At 31.5% G+C, this 17,123-nt stretch overlaps 2 protein-coding genes and 1 pseudogene across 4 annotated transcripts; 2 read left to right on the top strand and 1 right to left on the bottom strand.

The window, feature by feature from the left end:
• The first annotated feature begins 1,174 nt into the window (after positions 1-1,174).
• On the top strand, positions 1,175-2,953 carry LOC104741615 (uncharacterized). Of its 2 annotated transcripts, none has more exons than XM_087485805.1 (3): positions 1,175-1,301; positions 1,596-2,323; positions 2,416-2,953. In XM_087485805.1, the coding sequence occupies exons 2-3, from the start codon at positions 1,911-1,913 to the stop codon at positions 2,744-2,746; spliced, it is 744 nt and encodes a 247-aa protein (XP_087341931.1). In that variant the 5' UTR covers positions 1,175-1,301; positions 1,596-1,910; the 3' UTR covers positions 2,747-2,953. The 2 variants fall into 2 exon arrangements, with proteins under 2 accessions (XP_087341931.1, XP_010460803.2); XM_010462501.2 differs by having other exon boundaries at positions 1,184-1,401.
• An 851-nt stretch (positions 2,954-3,804) lies between these two features.
• LOC104741614 (uncharacterized) lies at positions 3,805-5,475 on the top strand. The gene is made up of 3 exons (XM_087483578.1): positions 3,805-3,997; positions 4,189-4,925; positions 5,005-5,475. Exons 1-3 carry the CDS (start codon positions 3,899-3,901, stop codon positions 5,333-5,335), a joined length of 1,167 nt encoding a protein of 388 aa, XP_087339704.1. The 5' UTR covers positions 3,805-3,898; the 3' UTR covers positions 5,336-5,475.
• Positions 5,476-8,405: 2,930 nt separating this feature from the next.
• LOC104741613 (protein TIFY 5A-like) lies at positions 8,406-9,363 on the bottom strand (annotated as a pseudogene). Its single transcript, XR_015579331.1, has 3 exons — positions 9,155-9,363; positions 8,929-9,043; positions 8,406-8,833 (listed from the first exon to the last, which is right to left on the bottom strand). The product of XR_015579331.1 is annotated as a protein TIFY 5A-like (transcript).
• Between the last annotated feature and the right edge of the window lie 7,760 nt (positions 9,364-17,123).

Here is a 17,123-nt window from a genome sequence, read left to right as displayed (position 1 = left end):
TTATTATAAAAGATTTCTATTATAGAGGAAAAAATAGAAAACCATTGGAGATGTTATGAAAATATATAGGTGTAAAACTGTAAATAAATGTAGTTGGCTCAGAATTTATTGTTTTCCTGTTTACTATTTATTCAGTCAACAAAGTTATTATACTATATCCTTTATATATATATATATATATATATTCATTTTTTGTCATCAAAGTTATTATATATCCTTTGTGACTGGTCCCTTTTGAAGTCTTGATCCATAGTAATGTCTCAAAAAAAAAAACGTTAAATATGTAAAAACCATTACTATACGTCTATACCCCATATGTAAGTTTTTAAGATGTTGAAGCCGTAAAATTTGAATGAAACCTTCATTCTTCATCATGGCTCTGGATTCTCTAATAACACATTTCTAAAACTTATCGCTCTTAACCGCTAAACAAAGATTCATCAGCAGCATGTCACGATTTGATATTCCAACTGCGCGCAACATAGAGGTTTTATTAATATCCACGTCATTGCAACACAGAGGACACCATTTTGACCGAGACATAGAACACGCACATATATATATATATATACATATATATATAATATGTATGATGGGTTGAATACTTTCAAGACAATCCTCATGTGTTATACTAAAAAACACACCAAAAAGGAAAGATTTTGGTCTTTTCAAAGAGTATAACATTAGATAGAGTCATATAGAGTCTCCAAAGAGAAAGCTCACATCTCCAAAGCCATAAAATCCACATGGATTTAGTTTTTTTTGGAAAAACAAAATCCACATGGATTATTTCTTAACTGCAACACTCCAAATTTAAACTGTATACGTTGAATTTTATGTTTCGTATTCGACGATTTCGTAGAGTCTAACTCCTAATTATACATTACAGTACCCTTAAAAACATTTAAAGTTTGACTCAATACTTACTAGACCACATTACACATACCGACATACGTAAGTTTTTAGATAGATTGTGGTGTGTGAAATATGGTTGGCTCAGAATTTATGGTTTATTATTATGTACTTGTAGATTCTGTCATTTGTTTTTGTATCTTTCGTAAGAACTCTGAGTGGTCCTCGGTAATGGGGTTACCAAGACTGAAAGATACAAGGGAAAAAGGGAAAAAATAAAAAATAAAAATATATATATATATATATATATAGAAAAATGTAAAAGAAAAGCATAATTATTGTCTCTGTTCTAGCAGCGACTACCTTGGCTTTGGCAAGATTCCAAAAACGAAAATTTCACCAAAAAAGAAACAAAAGCTTGCTAGCCACGCCTCTATCTCTCTTTTAAGGTAAGAGAAGATATAAGGTAGAGACTCCACGATAATTTTTGGTTTCTTGGTGTTGTTATCTGCAATAATGTCTCGGCTTCTCTCCAAGCTCTCTCCCCTCGTACGCTGTTGCTTGCTATTTGTTCAATATTTCTAATTTCTTTTGCTTGTATTTTCTTAGATTAGATGGTTTAGTTTCCACTTTTTGTACTTTAGATTAGATAGATAAGGATCGGAGGGTAACGAGGGTTTGAGATTTAGATCTATTCTTTAGAGATTTGAGAATTTACGTTTATGTTTGCTTAAACTTGGCAGATTCACAAGCGGAGCGTTCGTTCGTTTTCATCCTCCACGACCGGCCCATGTGCTTCGATTGCCAGCATTGTAGAACCCTCGCCGGACGGTGGCCTCCTCGGACATCTCCTGTTATTCAACATAGGAGATTCCAAGTTAGTCAGTACGGACAAAACATTTCCCATTGAGCTTTTTGACGGGAAGTTGGTAGGAGCTTCGCATGGATTGGGACTTTTCTCCGATAGAAGAGATCGGTCGGTACTTATCAGCGACTTTCTAAACCCTTACGCTTCCAAGTCAAAACCAGAGATCATTCACCTACCTTTTTTTACTTCAATGTACAATGGCCAAACCGAAGTCGTGTGCAACGTGGCCATGTCCTCTTCTCCTCCTGATCAAGAATACCAAGATTGGGTCGTTGGCATCAAGTTCTTGGGTAGACAGCTGAGTCTCTGCAGTCCCCGTTGTGACCTGCGTTGGACTAACATCCTAGCACCTTTTGAGTCATGGGACAGCTCAAAACTTATGTATTCCAAGAAAGACCAAAGGTTCTATTTGATTGCTCCTGGAGGCAACTACTTATGCTCCTGGGATCTCAACTTTAAGGAAGACAAGAAGCCTAAGTTCCATGAGTTGGTGTTGCACAACCTTCCCGACATGCCACGTTCTCACTGGAAGCAATTGGATTCCTACTGCAGGGAGGATCATTGGGTGGAGTCACCTTCCGGTGAAAGTTTCCTTGTCAAATGGTAAGCTAAATATAGTTTTTAGATATTATTATTACGGAATTTTCTGAAACAAAAAAAACTAATCACCCATTTGGCTTGTAACGTGTATGCAGGTTCTGTGAATACTCCCCTAAAAACTCCAGTAAATGGTGCAAGTCACCGATAGTAATGGTCTTCAGAGAGGAAGAGACAAAAGATGGAAGGAAAAACATGCGTTACACAGACGACATTGGAGATCTGTGCATTTTCATTTCAAAGGGAGAGGATTTCTGCGTCAAGGCGAGCTCTTGCCCTGGTCTCCACGCTAACTCCATCTGTTTGCATGGCCGTGTGTTTGCAACGGTCAATCTCACGGAAAGAACCTATGGCTGCTACGAATATCCTCAAGGCACACCAAGCAGGATTCCTTATTCACCCTACTGGCTTCCTCCGTTTTCTCCTTAGCCCTCTGTTTGCTTCATTGAATCATTGGTGATTGGTCTTATGGTGTCGTTGGTTCTGTCCAGTTTAATTTGAAGACTTCATTTGGTATTTGGTGTCACATGTAGTATATCTGATGTCACTTGTCTTACATTTCATATCCTTTTTTTAGCCTGTTTTTGTTCCCCAACTTTTTATGTCCATGAATGTGATATCTCTTGTGAAGCCCCAGCCGAGATTACTCAACCCTATCAAGTTTAAACTTATATATACTGTATATATAAGTGGAATTTATTTAAGGTGTCCATGACTCCATGGCTCATATAAGCACTAAAATTAAATTGAATCAAAAGAAGCAAAGACACGGAGACTACAATTAAGATCATAGTGAACTTGAAAGTAGGAGAGACAATCAGAAATATGTTGAAGAAGTAAGTTAAATCACACATTCTTTCATGGCCCTGGATTCTGATTGCACATTTCTATCTTAACCCCAAAACAAAGATTCATCAGAAGCATGTCAGGATTTAATATATATTCCAATAAATGCAACTTACAGATATTAATATCCACGTTATTACAGCACAGAGAACACCATTTTGACCGAGACAGAAAATAATACAGTTTCTATGACTGGTTGAATACTTTCATTGCATATGGATTTTTTCTTAAACTCTTTTGTAACTGCCACACCCCAAATTTATACTGTCCTCACCACATTGAATTTAATGTTTCGTATTGTCATGTCTTCAATATACATTTAACGAGTCTCATAGAGTCCTAATTATACATTACAGTTATGTTTATAATCAGTTCGAATCAACACTAGCTAGACCCCATATGTAATAATAACTGGTGTATGAAAAATATATGGTTCAGTCAGAATTTATGGTTTATGTACTTGTTGTATATTGTTCCGTCAACAAAGTTGTTACAATCTTTTGTAACAACTGTGAGTGGGCCTCGGTAAAGAGTACCGAGTACGTATGGGTAAAAAGGAAAAAAATATATATATATAGAAATCATGTATAAGAAAAGCATAATTATTGCTCTGTTCTAGCAGCGACTGCCTTGGCTTTGGCAAGATTCCAAAAACGAAAGTTTCACAAAAAATAAAGAAATAAAACTTGCTACCCACGCTTATATATCTCTCTCTTTTAAGGTAAGTGAAGATATATGGTAGAGACTCCACAAATACATCAACTTAATTTTGGTCTTTTTTGGTGTTTGTTATTTGCAATAATGTTTCGGCTTCTCTCCAAGCTCTCCCCCCACGTAAGATCTTCCTTGCTTTTTGTTTAATTTTCTAATTTTATTCTGCTTTTATTTTCTTAAGATTAGATGGTTTATTTTCTACCTTTGTCTACTTTAGATTACATAGATAAGGAGTTAATTAAGGATCGGAGATATAAATCTATACTTAAGAGAATTGAGGATTTACTTTTATTTTTGCTTAAACATGGCAGATTCACAAGAGGAGCGTTCGTTCGTTTTCATCTTCCACGACCGGTCCGTATTTGTCGCTTAATGTCCGTGCAGGACCGCCGTCGGAAGGCGTCTGCAACGGAGAAGTAGATTTGTACGACCCTGCGAAACAAGAGTTACTCAAGCTTACGGACAAAGCAATTCCAGAAGAAATCGTTACAGCCAAATGGATCGGAGTTTCCAAGGGATGGGGAGTTCACTCTGACCCACAAGACCGTTGTGTACTCCTCACCGACTTTTTGAACCCATGGAATTGCAAACCAAACCCCAAACTCTTGACTCTGCCTCCGCTTAACCCTCTGCTCGCTTGCCAAACTGATGTGATCTGGAACGTGGCAATGTCCTGTTGTCCTGATGACGATGAAGACTGGGTTCTTGGCATCAAGTCATTGGGTGACCAGATCAGTTTCTGTAGGCCCCGTCGTGACTTGCGTTGGACTAAGTTCCAGACCCCTTATGACTACTTTCCAACCTCGAATCTGACGTATTCCAAGAGAGATCAAAAGTTCTACTTGCCTGGTCCTGGAGGCCATCACTTGTTATCCTACGATCTCCACTTCGACAAAGCCGGCCAGCCTGAGTTCCATGAGTTGCAGTTCCGAAACTTTCCAGAGTCGTTCAAGTATGACTCGGAGATCTCGGAGCTGTTTCCTTCTTCTTGTAGGACAGAACGCTTTGTGGAGTCACCCTCCGGAGATGAACGTTTCCTCGTCAAATGGTATATTATACTCTATTGCTAATACCATATGAATTATACATTATTGCTGATTTGCTCGATCGTTGGTTTTTGTATGCAGGTACGCCAAGGGATGTTTGGCTAATTATTCGAGTAGAATAACATATGAAACGCAGCGCTTCATGGTGTTTAGAGAAGAGGAAACTATAGAAGGAAGATTCATGTGTTACACTGATGATATTGGAGATTTGTGCATCTTTGTTTCAAAGAGCGAGGCTTTTTGCGTCCCCGCAAGCTCTTTTCCTGGCCTTAAGCCAAACTCCATCTATTTTGTTGGCTTTGGCTTAGGCATTTACGATCTCACCACCAGAGATGTCTCTACTTTTCCTGCTCCTAACGGTGCACTGAATCATATTGTGCATCCTTACTGGTTTCCTCCAGCTTCTAGCTAGTTCTACGATTAATTAGATGGCTTTGTTTGCTTCGGTTTTACTGTCTCTCGACTTGCTGAGATCTAAATATCTGTCATCTATATATGTTCCCTTTTGACTGTATAAGTTTGTTATGATCAATGGAATAGTTCTTCTATAAACATTCTTTACATACACAAATAACACAATTCACTTCATTTGTTTATACCTGAAACAATTCTTGTTAGCCACCAAACCATCTTTCTTATTTACAGTTGTATTGAATGGGGAAAAAGTACCACCTACATATATTATATGGCTGTCACGTGTTTAACCATCCCAATTTCCAACTACAACTATCAGAGCCGTGCCTAGGGTCATGGAGGCCAGAGGCAATAAGAAAAAAGAAAAAAACTCATATCAAATAAAAAAAAAAGTAATGGTAACAACTGTCATCTTTAAAAGAGTAGAGTCAAAATAAAATATTAGTTAGAAAAACATAACATGAGTACCAAAAATAATGATACCAAAAGAAGTTAATTGTGCTAGAGAATTGCAAAAACAATAAAGAAGAAGAAACACGCTTAAGTGTGACTTTAGGAAAAATAAATAAGTTAGGTTTTTATCCTATACAGTAGAACCTCTATAAATTAATACTATTTAAATTAATACTTGTTATAAATTAATAAAAAATTTCCGTCTCAAGTTGGACCGGTGTAAAAAATGACACATTTCGATAAAATAATAAGATACTATTTTTTTTGGAAATACTATATAAAAATATGGTTCCATCAATATCATAAATTAATAATCAAATAAACTAGAAAAACATATATATATATATAGTGAAATATAACTCTATTGCTGTTTGTCTATTCTTGAATTTGCATTCTTGTTGGAACTCATCTTTAATTTTTTTTTTATTGTTGTCTTCTCAATCACATTCAAAAATTATAGAGAGTCTAGATGTGATAATTGCTTATTTAGTAACTGGTTTTAAAGGTACCGCAATATCTTCTTCGACTTCATCAGTAGCAATTTCTTCTAAACTATAAACTTCTAACATTTATCATTTTTACCTAGATAATTTAGTAAAGAATTAAAATTCATCCTATTACGATAACCTAATTGACAACTATACATGTATTTGAGCAAAAGAAAAAAAAGACAAACAATACATATGTATTAATTCGGATAAGCAAGAATATAAACGGAAACAAAATCATTAGTCATTACTAAATCGTAATAAGAAATATATTTAAGATATCAATTTCTTTCAAACTAATACAGTATGTTATCTTTTTATCCAGAGTTAAAAAAGCACGTGCACCAGAAATTCTTTTTCCCCTTATAAACTCTAGTACTCCATAGTCCATACTGGTTCTCCTACGACGACAACCCGAATTTTCTGGGCATGGATCTCTTTTGTTGTTACAAAAATAAATAGTTATCTGTTTAAGTAAGTAGATTTTGATTATAGGATTGCAATTTTAAGTTTTAAGATTTCTAGATTAGTACTTAACAAAAGATTTTAAAATTTAGTTTTTAGAATTTGTCAAGGTTTAGAATTTGGAGTTCAGGTTTTTAAATTAAAATTACCTTGTTAGTATAAAAGAAAAAGTGTTTTCCTAGAATTTTGGTCTAGTAATGTTGACTCTTTACATAATTCTCTCATAATGATAAGTACTTCTATCGGACTAAGACTAAAATGTTGTTAATTTGGATTTTAGTTTGGTTGAAAAATGAATTTTACAAATGCAACTAAAGTAACATAAGATGAAAAGAATAACCACTAAAAGTTTTTGCTTCTCACATGTTTAGAAAATTATATGGATTTTGACATAAGATTCTCTGATTATATAATTTGAAAACGGCAGAAAATATAATTTAAGAACCACTAAGCATTCATTAGTTTTTTAGTTTAATTTCATTCATGTCTTAAGAGTTAATACATTCATTCAGATGTCCACGTCACACCCATAAAAGGATTCATGTACATGTTGTGATATTGCATCAGAGAACATATTTTGTACAAATGATCTAACGATTTATTGTTGTCTTTTGGTGAACCATAATTATCCTAACTCACACTACAAGATTAATTGGTATCCAAAACTTTAATCTCACACTTGCAATTGTTGAACTTTCAATGTCACGATATCTTTCAAGAGCCTCAAAGCAACTGCAACAGCGCTTGCAATTTCAAGCACCATGCATTGACCTGGAGAGCCCCAAAGCAACGTAATGGCACCAACGTCACGACATCTCTGGAGAGCCCCAAAGCTACGGCAGTCGCTCTTGCAATCTCAAGGACCATGCATTGACCAGGGACAAATGGTTTCTCTTGGACCATTTGGTTGACGATGTTTCGGAATATATCTACATTAGCTGCTCTCACCACCCTCATCACATTCATCCTTTCAACACCCATGTTTACAAAATGATAGGAGCAAGAGCAAGCATAAGAGTAAGTGGTTGTGTTGGGTGTGTTTGGACTTCATTAGAAGAAGAGGGTTTTTTATAATGGTCACTGACCTACATGTTTGTAATCAATATTTCACATATAGGTTTAAACATAGTCATCATTGTTTGAGAGAGAGCTTCAAACTAAAAGGATTCAATTCCAGAAAAAATTGAATTAGTTATACATTTTGCTATATAGAGTATGAGAGACAAGAGAGGAAAATCACACACTAAAAATTGACTCATTTAAAATTAGGGAATTTGACAAACAAAACAACGCCACGCCACGTGAGAGAAATCACTACTCATGATTCCCAGTTTTATAGCGGTTTTTTCAATTACTTATACACAAACCTATTTTGATCGATAGAAACGGCCCATTTCAAACAAGGCGGTCATTTGATTTTGACCAATATACGTTGTATACAATTTGTAAACAGAACATTCGACTAATTTTTTAATATAATTTTTGACTATGTATTGTCAAAAAAAAAATTAATATAATTTTTGACTATGTATTGTCAAGAACTTAACCAACAATGAACTCATAACCACAAAACATAGTTCATACTATTTTACTATTTTATTATATAAATCTGTTTATAGGACGGATTATCGCTCACTGTATACAAATAGATAAGAACATCGGTTTAGAAATTAAATGTATTGTGTTCATATATAATGGTACATCAGGTTCATAATCGCTCTTGAGATGAATCAAATACTATGTATGTGTTTCTATTAAGAGTACTTCTCCTTTTTTTTTTTTTTTTGGTCAACTTAAGAGTACTTCTCTAATCAGTAAAAAAGAACACAAAAAAACATAATTTCACTTAGATTGATTACTCAAAAAATAACAAAAACACTATCGTCGTGAATGTTGATGGTGATAAGGTGAAGAAGCTTGAATTCGAATTTTCCGTTTATGAAGAGAGATCTTTTCATTGACGCCTTTGGATTTGGAAGCTGGTAATGATTATGATGAAATCGGGTCGACTTATTTTGCGAATCCGACCCGTTTATTGAGGATGACTTCTCTTCCATATCTCTGTTCGCCATCGATATTATAGATTTAGCCTGCATTCATTTACATAAAACATTAGTTATTATAAATCCACCAAATAATTTCATTAAAAATCATATGAATGTGTATATAATGAATACACACATACTTGAAGATGAGTAACATCCGAAGAAACACACATTTTTCCATTGTAGAAAATTGTTATTCTTTGAGATTCTTCCTTTGATTGTGCTTGATCTCGTGAGATGCTTGATTCTATCACACTTCAAATCCAATAATTGTGTAAAACTAATCAGATTAATGTATTAATAAACTCTGATTTTCTGAGATTTCTAACAAAAAAAGTCAAATTTAAAATAGAGAGATAGACTTACGAGGTATCATCAGAAGAATCAGAATCATAAGTCGAAGTGGGAAAAAGACGAAGTTCCAAGTCGCAAGTTTGCTGCATCGTCTTCATGTCGCAAGTAAGATGATGATTTTGTGTTGATTTGGATTGAGATAGATAATATAAAGTGTATTTATAATATATGTTGTGTTTGTTTTGTGATGATGAGAGAAAGAGAGGACACGGAAGAGACGGTGGGAAACAGAACACGGATTTTATAACGGCGGATTCTTAGGATAGATTGCCAGACAGACAGAACACAACGTCTTCTATCTAATTCTCTCACGTGGAAAATGCTTTTTCTATTTTAAAAAAAAAATTGTACAACTTTAAGGTTTTGGGATTTTTTAAAGACAAAAAAAAAAAGTGAAAGCTTCAGTTCCGTTTTTGTTTAATGCTTTATCGCAAATTTCTTCTTCTTTTTTTTTTTTTTCAAATAATCAATACACATATTTTAGTCCATGTGCTTGACTTTATTTTTTTTGGTTAAACTATAAACTTATTTTTTTTGTAGTATTTGGTTATTTATTTATTAATTAACTGGTGTACTATAGTGCGACCTAATTTTTTCCTTGGTTTGTGTAAGTGTCGACGGTGGAGTCACTCACAGCCACCACCGGTGTGTATATTATAATGCATATATATTTTCTGACTTATTTCAGGCGGCGTGGCTTATCTCTTTATTTAATAGTATCTGCGATCACTGCTCACGCACTAATTAAAAATGTTTGGCGGTGTTTTTAACATAATCTCTTTTTAATTGAAATTAAGTTAATTGATTCATAAAAAACGTGTGTAAAATACTTCAATTCCTAGTTATTGGTTAAATGTAAAATCTGTGCCGGAATGTAACGTTCCAATTCCAAATCTCCAAGCCCTTAAATCGAAAAAGCGAGTATTGTTCCAAGTTGGGAAGTTACAGTTTATATATCCTTTTCTATATTAATTAAATTAATATTTCAACTCAATAATATAAAAACGCTAGAAAGTAATCCACGCCATGCGTGAGTTATATATATATTATTAATTTGAATTAAAGAATAAAGTTTCCATTTAATTGTATATGAAATGTAAATGTAACTGTTAATATATGTATTGAAAATTAATTTTCATAATATTAAATTTTAACTATAATATTTTAATATATATATATATATATATTTATATATTTATATATTTGTTATATGATGCTTCATAGAAGAGTCATTTTGAGATAGAGAGAAAAGTGAAAATACACATTACTAATATTTGTGCTTACTACAGTATTATTGAAAATATTTAAACAATATGTTACTATAATAATAGGACCATTGTTTTAGTTACCACAATATCAATTTAATTTCATCTGTCTGTTAAGTAATTAAGATAAATTATATTTATGTATATTTTTGTTATTTTGGAAAAAATAACTGATAAGTAGTCTAAAAAATAATTGTAAGATTTTACAAAATATAATTAATTTGATAGATAATTTTATGTTGTTCTATATATTAATTTTAATTTCATCATCTAAAAATAATACTTAACAAAAAAATAATTTTTAAAAAAATTCTCTTTCCTGTAATCTATTTTCAATAATACCCTTATCTATATACAAAATAACTAAATTTTAAAGTGAGCGGAGCCAATGACCAAGCACCTAGATCAATTGACTTTGATGAAATTTCAAAATCAACTAATTTTTTCTTAAAATTTTCAAATTGACCCTTGTGCAATATCAATATTGACGCCTATAAATTTTTGTTTTTTACATTTTGACCCTCATAAGTCAAAATCCTAGCTCCGCCACTATTTTAAACCCTAAATCCTAAACCCCAAATAATAAACATACTAAACATTATCATAATAAACGTTATCTCTCCATCACTCTTTAATTAACTTGCCTCAAAAAAAATTTGTTTCATAAATGATTTCTTAAATAAACATTTGACTTTTATAAATTTAAAATATGAAATATTGATCTACCCTTTTTACCATTGCTCGCTTTTTTACGACTCACTTTATCTCGTATAATTAACTTTTATTTGGCTCGGTGCAAACGTTTGAAGTGCCTTTTGATATGCCTCCATCTTCATGGATAGTGATTCTCCACAAATAATTATTATAATATCATTATTAATTTGAATATAAAATAAAAATTTTATTCAATTATATATGAAATGTATAGATGTAATTGTTAATATATGTCTTACGAAAATAATTTTCATAATACTACGGTGCAACTACAATTTATAATTTATATATGTTATATAGTGTTTCATAGAAGGGTCATGAAAAAGAGGAAAGTTAAAGTAAATATTATTAAATATTTTTGATTACAATTTATTGTTGAAATTATTTAAATAATGTGAAATTAAAGTAAATATTTGATAATTCAATTTTAAAATAATTTATTAAAACAATATCACAAAACAAATATCTTACACTATAAGTTTAACCAGTTTTGATAAAAATTCATGAAAATAAAAGTGTGTGAAATTTAATATATTTTTTATTTTCTATATATTGTCTCTACTTCTAATCATTTTAATATAAATATATAGTATGATTAACAATAAATTAAAATTTTGAAATTATTGTTTTCTGTTATATCATAGGGTGATAAAGCAATTATGTTATGATACCTTTATGTTTTTTTAGTACATATAATTTAAACACAATCAAAATATAACTTATAAATTACTATTAAATACAAATTTGAGTTGTGTATTTAATACAATATATATGATTATTAAATATAATGTGAGGTTTTTATATATTAGAAAATCTTTTATATTAAATTAGTCTATCATAAATTAATCTGGTTTCAGTTTTTACTTTGAAATGTATGAAACCATTTTATAGTAATAGGACAATTAGTTACAGCAAAGTTAATTAATTTTTGTATGTTCGTTAAATAATTATGATAAATTAATTTATTTATAGTTTTTTTGGAATAGTATATCTAAAAATAAATTGTAACTTATATATCTAAAAATAAATTAATTTTGAAAATATTGTTTCTATTATTTCTTGGGCGAGATAAAACAATTATGTTATGATATCATTTTATTTTAGTACATATGTTTTAAAGACAGTCAAACTGTAACTTATATAATACTATTAAATATAAATTTGAGTTGTGTCTTTAATACATTATATATGATTATTGAATATAATATGATTTGTATATATATATTTGAAAATATTCTATATTTTAAAATTAGTCTATCATAAGTTAATTTGGTTTCAGTTTTTACTTTAAAAGTATGAAACCATTTTCTATTTTTATTTGGTTTCAATTTGTTTATATTTTTTAGTTGGGTTGATCAGTATTTTTTTTATAGGTTCTATGATGTATGATTTCATTATGAAATATATTAGATGCTAAAACTAAAAAATGGAAGGAAGATATTTTTATAACAATGTTGAAATTCAAAAAGCAAACTATACAACAATTATATTTTTTTTAACAAACTATACACCATATAAAATACAAATAAAATAAAGTAAAAAAAAAGAATGTTAAAAATTTAAAATTAATGAGAATGACATGTGTCACAAATATAGAGTGCCAAATGTCACATTGTTAGGCAAATGTCATATGAAGTGTAATAATTTTTTATAAGAATCTACCTTCTTGTATTTTGAGAAGACTTTAGCTGAGCCTTTAATATCCACTGATTCCATTTTATGGCTTCTATATAATACAGTTTTGCTAGCTTCACTAAGGTATAAGACTATGTGCATTGGTAGGTTCTGGAAGAGTTTCTCATTATAAAAATAAATAAAAAACAGAAAAATCATAATATTTAAACAAAAATAATAGAGATAATATACATTTTCATCTAGAAAGAGACATTCAAGACTTAGTAAGACATTGTTTCTTCCAAAGTTTCGAACTTCCCAAATATGAATGACCCGAACAACAATTCTAGATACCAGTGTTGTAGTTCATAAAGAAAACTTAATGCAATGGTTGAGGGAGAGTAATCATGGATTGGAGTGAATTGTTAATGACCATGAAATCATAGGTGTTTGGTATTATTTTGATTACGTTATAATTGGGTAGAAAACGTAAAGAGGAAAATGAAGGATATACTTCAATGGAATTCTTTAATTATCTTAAAGTTTGTAATAAGTAATAAAAATTATGTAGTCATAGTAATGGTTCATCTGATTCTAATTGGTGGTGCGGATCTTAACCCCTTTTTTAAAATTTTAAATTTGAATCCAAACAATTTGAAAACGATTTTGGACAGGATTAATTTCACATACAGTTCAAAACTTGAAATAGGTGTTTGGGATCTTGACCCAGACATTAAACCAAAATTGATTTAGAATTTGGTGGTGAAGTAGGAAAACTAAACCGAAAAAACCCAAGGATTAAGAGATTTTTGGAAAAACCCAGAGGGAAGAGAACATAAATGATGGTGAATTACTGCTCAATAAAAGGAAACCAGATATGAGACCGAATTTAATTATCCAATAAATATGACTACGAAGGGATTTAAGAGATCTTCACGGGAAAGCTGACCAAAGAGCTTGCAGCGAAGGACAGAGACCAGTGACGTATACACCGAAACAAAACAACAAAGGCTCGATGGAGAAGGTACATCGGAGGTGATAGTTTATAGGAACGATGGTGGAGAAGGTGAGAAGGTGAGCACAAGTTCGTTTGTAAGCGCTGTCGATTTATTTGGTGGGCCTGTATTTAGTTTTGTTTTATTAGGTCAATATTAAAAAATAAAGATAAATAATCTTTAAGAATAAGAATAATAGAAGAACATATGTCAGTTATATAATAAGCCAAATGTCATGTTCTTAACAGAAAAAGTTGAGAAGAACCTTCTTTTATTATATAAATAAGATATTCGCATGTTTTTTCTCCTTGTAAAATAGACGTCCAAAACTTTTTACTGTATGACATTTTCGTACCTAATTCATTTGAGTCAATATTAATAATCTTCATTAAGGCACGTGTTTAGTTCTCCATCACCCCTTCTCCTTTCCGTATTTTCTTGTTTAATTCTCCTGCAATTTTTTTAATTATATGTTAATTTTTCCACGGCTACGATATACAGTAAGTGGTAAGGATTCGTACGTGAGAAAAAAAAGAAGAAGCACATTAGCAGAGTTTTAAGCCTTAAGCGGGATTGATCAATGACCAATTATGCATATAAAGGAATTATATGTTAAAAAGACTTTAAAATTTGGAAAAAGTACTAAACACAAATTAACATATGAGGAGATTTATATATTTATATCTCAATATTTTATCTTCAGGTTGAACAGTGAAAAACGCAAAAGTCCAAACGTGATATACGATCATACGCTGTTTTGTAAATACGTCCGCGGACTGTGACATGAACCAACTGTATTGGTGATTTTATCATAACAAACGAAATTATAATTTATTTGCCGTCAAAAAAGTAACTAACGTTTTTTATTTTCTTTACTTTCTGCGGCCGTAAACATAAAACTAATTAAATACGTGTGTCATGAGCGATTATATCAACGACCTTAAACCTTGTTGGTTACCTAAGCACCATTCAATCGATTCACAATTTGACAAAATATCGTTTACTTTTCACAAAATAATCTTATTACGTGCCTATAAAGCAAGTAGTCGACGGAAACAAGTAAAAAAATAATCATCGATACTCAAAACAAATTAGTCAAATGATAATTTTATCATAATAGACAAAACTATATATAATTTATTTTCCGTCAAAAAAAGTTACTAACGTTTATTTTTCTTTTACTTTTGCGGCCGTGACCATAAAACTTAAAGACGTGTGTCATGAGAAGTATGATATCGACGACCTTAAACCTTGTTGGTTTACCTACACACCACTCGATTGATTCACAGTTTGATAAATAGTCTTATTACGTGCCTATAAAGTAAGTAGTCGACGGATTAGTACTATTCAGTGTGCTGACATACTGACAATATGGAAAACAAAAGCACGTTGAAAAAAAAAAATCATCGATATTCAGGATAAATTAGTCAAACGATATATACGATATCAGACCACAGGTTGAATTTTTTTATTTATATTATAATTTTTATATAAAATATAGTTTATATAATTGTTTTTAAAAGTTGTTGTAAATAAAATGTTATACAATAAAATCATATACTAAATATGAGTACTTGAATTTTTTTTGAGATTTCTTATGATTGTTCCGCGGATTAGCCTAAATTTTTTGAAATTTATCAAATGAATCATAATATACATTATTTATGTTATTTTGATATATAGTTGCTAGTATAATCGAAAATCATTGAGATTTTGTTGCTTATATATAGTTAATTAAATATTTAGTGGAGATTTTTTTTTTTTTTGGAATATCCTTTTTAAGAGGATCTGAAATCGAGATTTAACTAATGGTTACAACCCAAACCTATAATCTATCAAATAATCAAATAATTAATCTTATAACCCATATTATATAGTTTATAAAATAAGTTGTGTTTTTTCGTTTTATTATATATGGGATATCTCTACTTCATGCAAACGAACAAAACATGTGGTTGGTGTTGCAAAGCAACAACTTGTCGACATATACTAAATCCAGAAGTATCTCATATCAGTAGCACAATTGAAGTGAAGTTTGCAATTTGGCACGCTTTGACTCCGTTCGAATCCATCATTATCTCGGTCTGATGTTATCTTAAAACGTTCATTTATGTGGCTGAGTTGTTTTTTTCTTTTTCTTTTCTTGTTCTATGAAAGATTTTTCAGAAGTAAACAAAAAATAAAATATAAAAAAATGAAAATTTAATAAAAGAATTAAACACAAAAACTCATTAAAAAAACCAAAACAAATAATGGAGATAGTGTTCTATTTTACTGGATATATACGCATGAGAACATCGGTTCAATATGAAGTGTTAACTTTAATGAAGTATCAGAAAGATCAAGGCCTGGGATGTAAAAAAAAAAAGATCAGTTGATCAGAGCAGCCACGAAAAGAATGAAGCATCTATAATTTATTTTATTTTGACAATCTTGTTAATAATGGGTCGAAAGTTTGTTGGCAAAATAAATAAATCCAAAATATACATCAAAAACTCATTTATAGTAATGAAATTTTAGAGGAGGACAACCACAAAAATGTTATGTATAATTAGTGGATGCCCATTAGAAGCCCATTAGAAGTTTATTAGGTTAAAACCTAATGTTTGTTCACCAAGTTGTATTCTCTATATATATTCTATTATGTTTAATGAATGAGACAAACTTTCCCACAAATCTATTACTTTAACACGTTATCAATACGAGTTTCTAACCCTAGCCATCATAAAAAAAAAAAAAAACTGTCGACATTGAGCAGCAGCCGTCACCGCTTTCGACTTATCTACTCATCCAACTTCGAACATCTCTCGTCTCTGCCGTCGTTGCCAGTTTACTACTGCAACTTAATTTAATATGGAGAACTGAGGAAATAATTACTCACCAAAATCTCCAGCCGATGTATGGTCTGATGCGTCTCAACTTCAATGACGTTTCTGATTTCCGATCACCCATTACCACAGAGATAAGTATATATGTTTTATGATATTTGTCATAGAACAACAACAATCCTATGCTGCTGTGGTGAATAAGCATCCTTTGCTTAAGAAACACGACTTCGATATAAGTTTGGTTGATGGTGTTCCTACGATCGCGGTTCCTGATGCGGTGCTCCAGGATTCTGTGCCTCTTTGGGATGATTTTTTGGTAGGTCGGTTTGCCTCCACGGCTCCTCATATTGCGAAGATTCATGTTATCGTCAATAAGATCTGGCCGCTAGGTAACAAAGACGTCCGAGTTGATGTCTTTGAAAACTCTGCCACTTCGGTTCGATTTCGTATTCGTGATGAGTCTACGCGACTTCGAGTACTACGACGTGGAATGTGGAATATTGCAGGTGTTCCTATGATGCTGACTAAGTGGTCTCCTCTTCCTGAAAACGCTCAGTCGGTGATT

Source organism: Camelina sativa, chromosome 14, assembly GCF_030686135.1.
Source record: "Camelina sativa cultivar CO46 ecotype springtype chromosome 14, ASM3068613v1".
Taxonomy (NCBI): Eukaryota; Viridiplantae; Streptophyta; class Magnoliopsida; order Brassicales; family Brassicaceae; genus Camelina; species Camelina sativa.
This window is presented reverse-complemented; position numbering and strand designations above follow the sequence as displayed.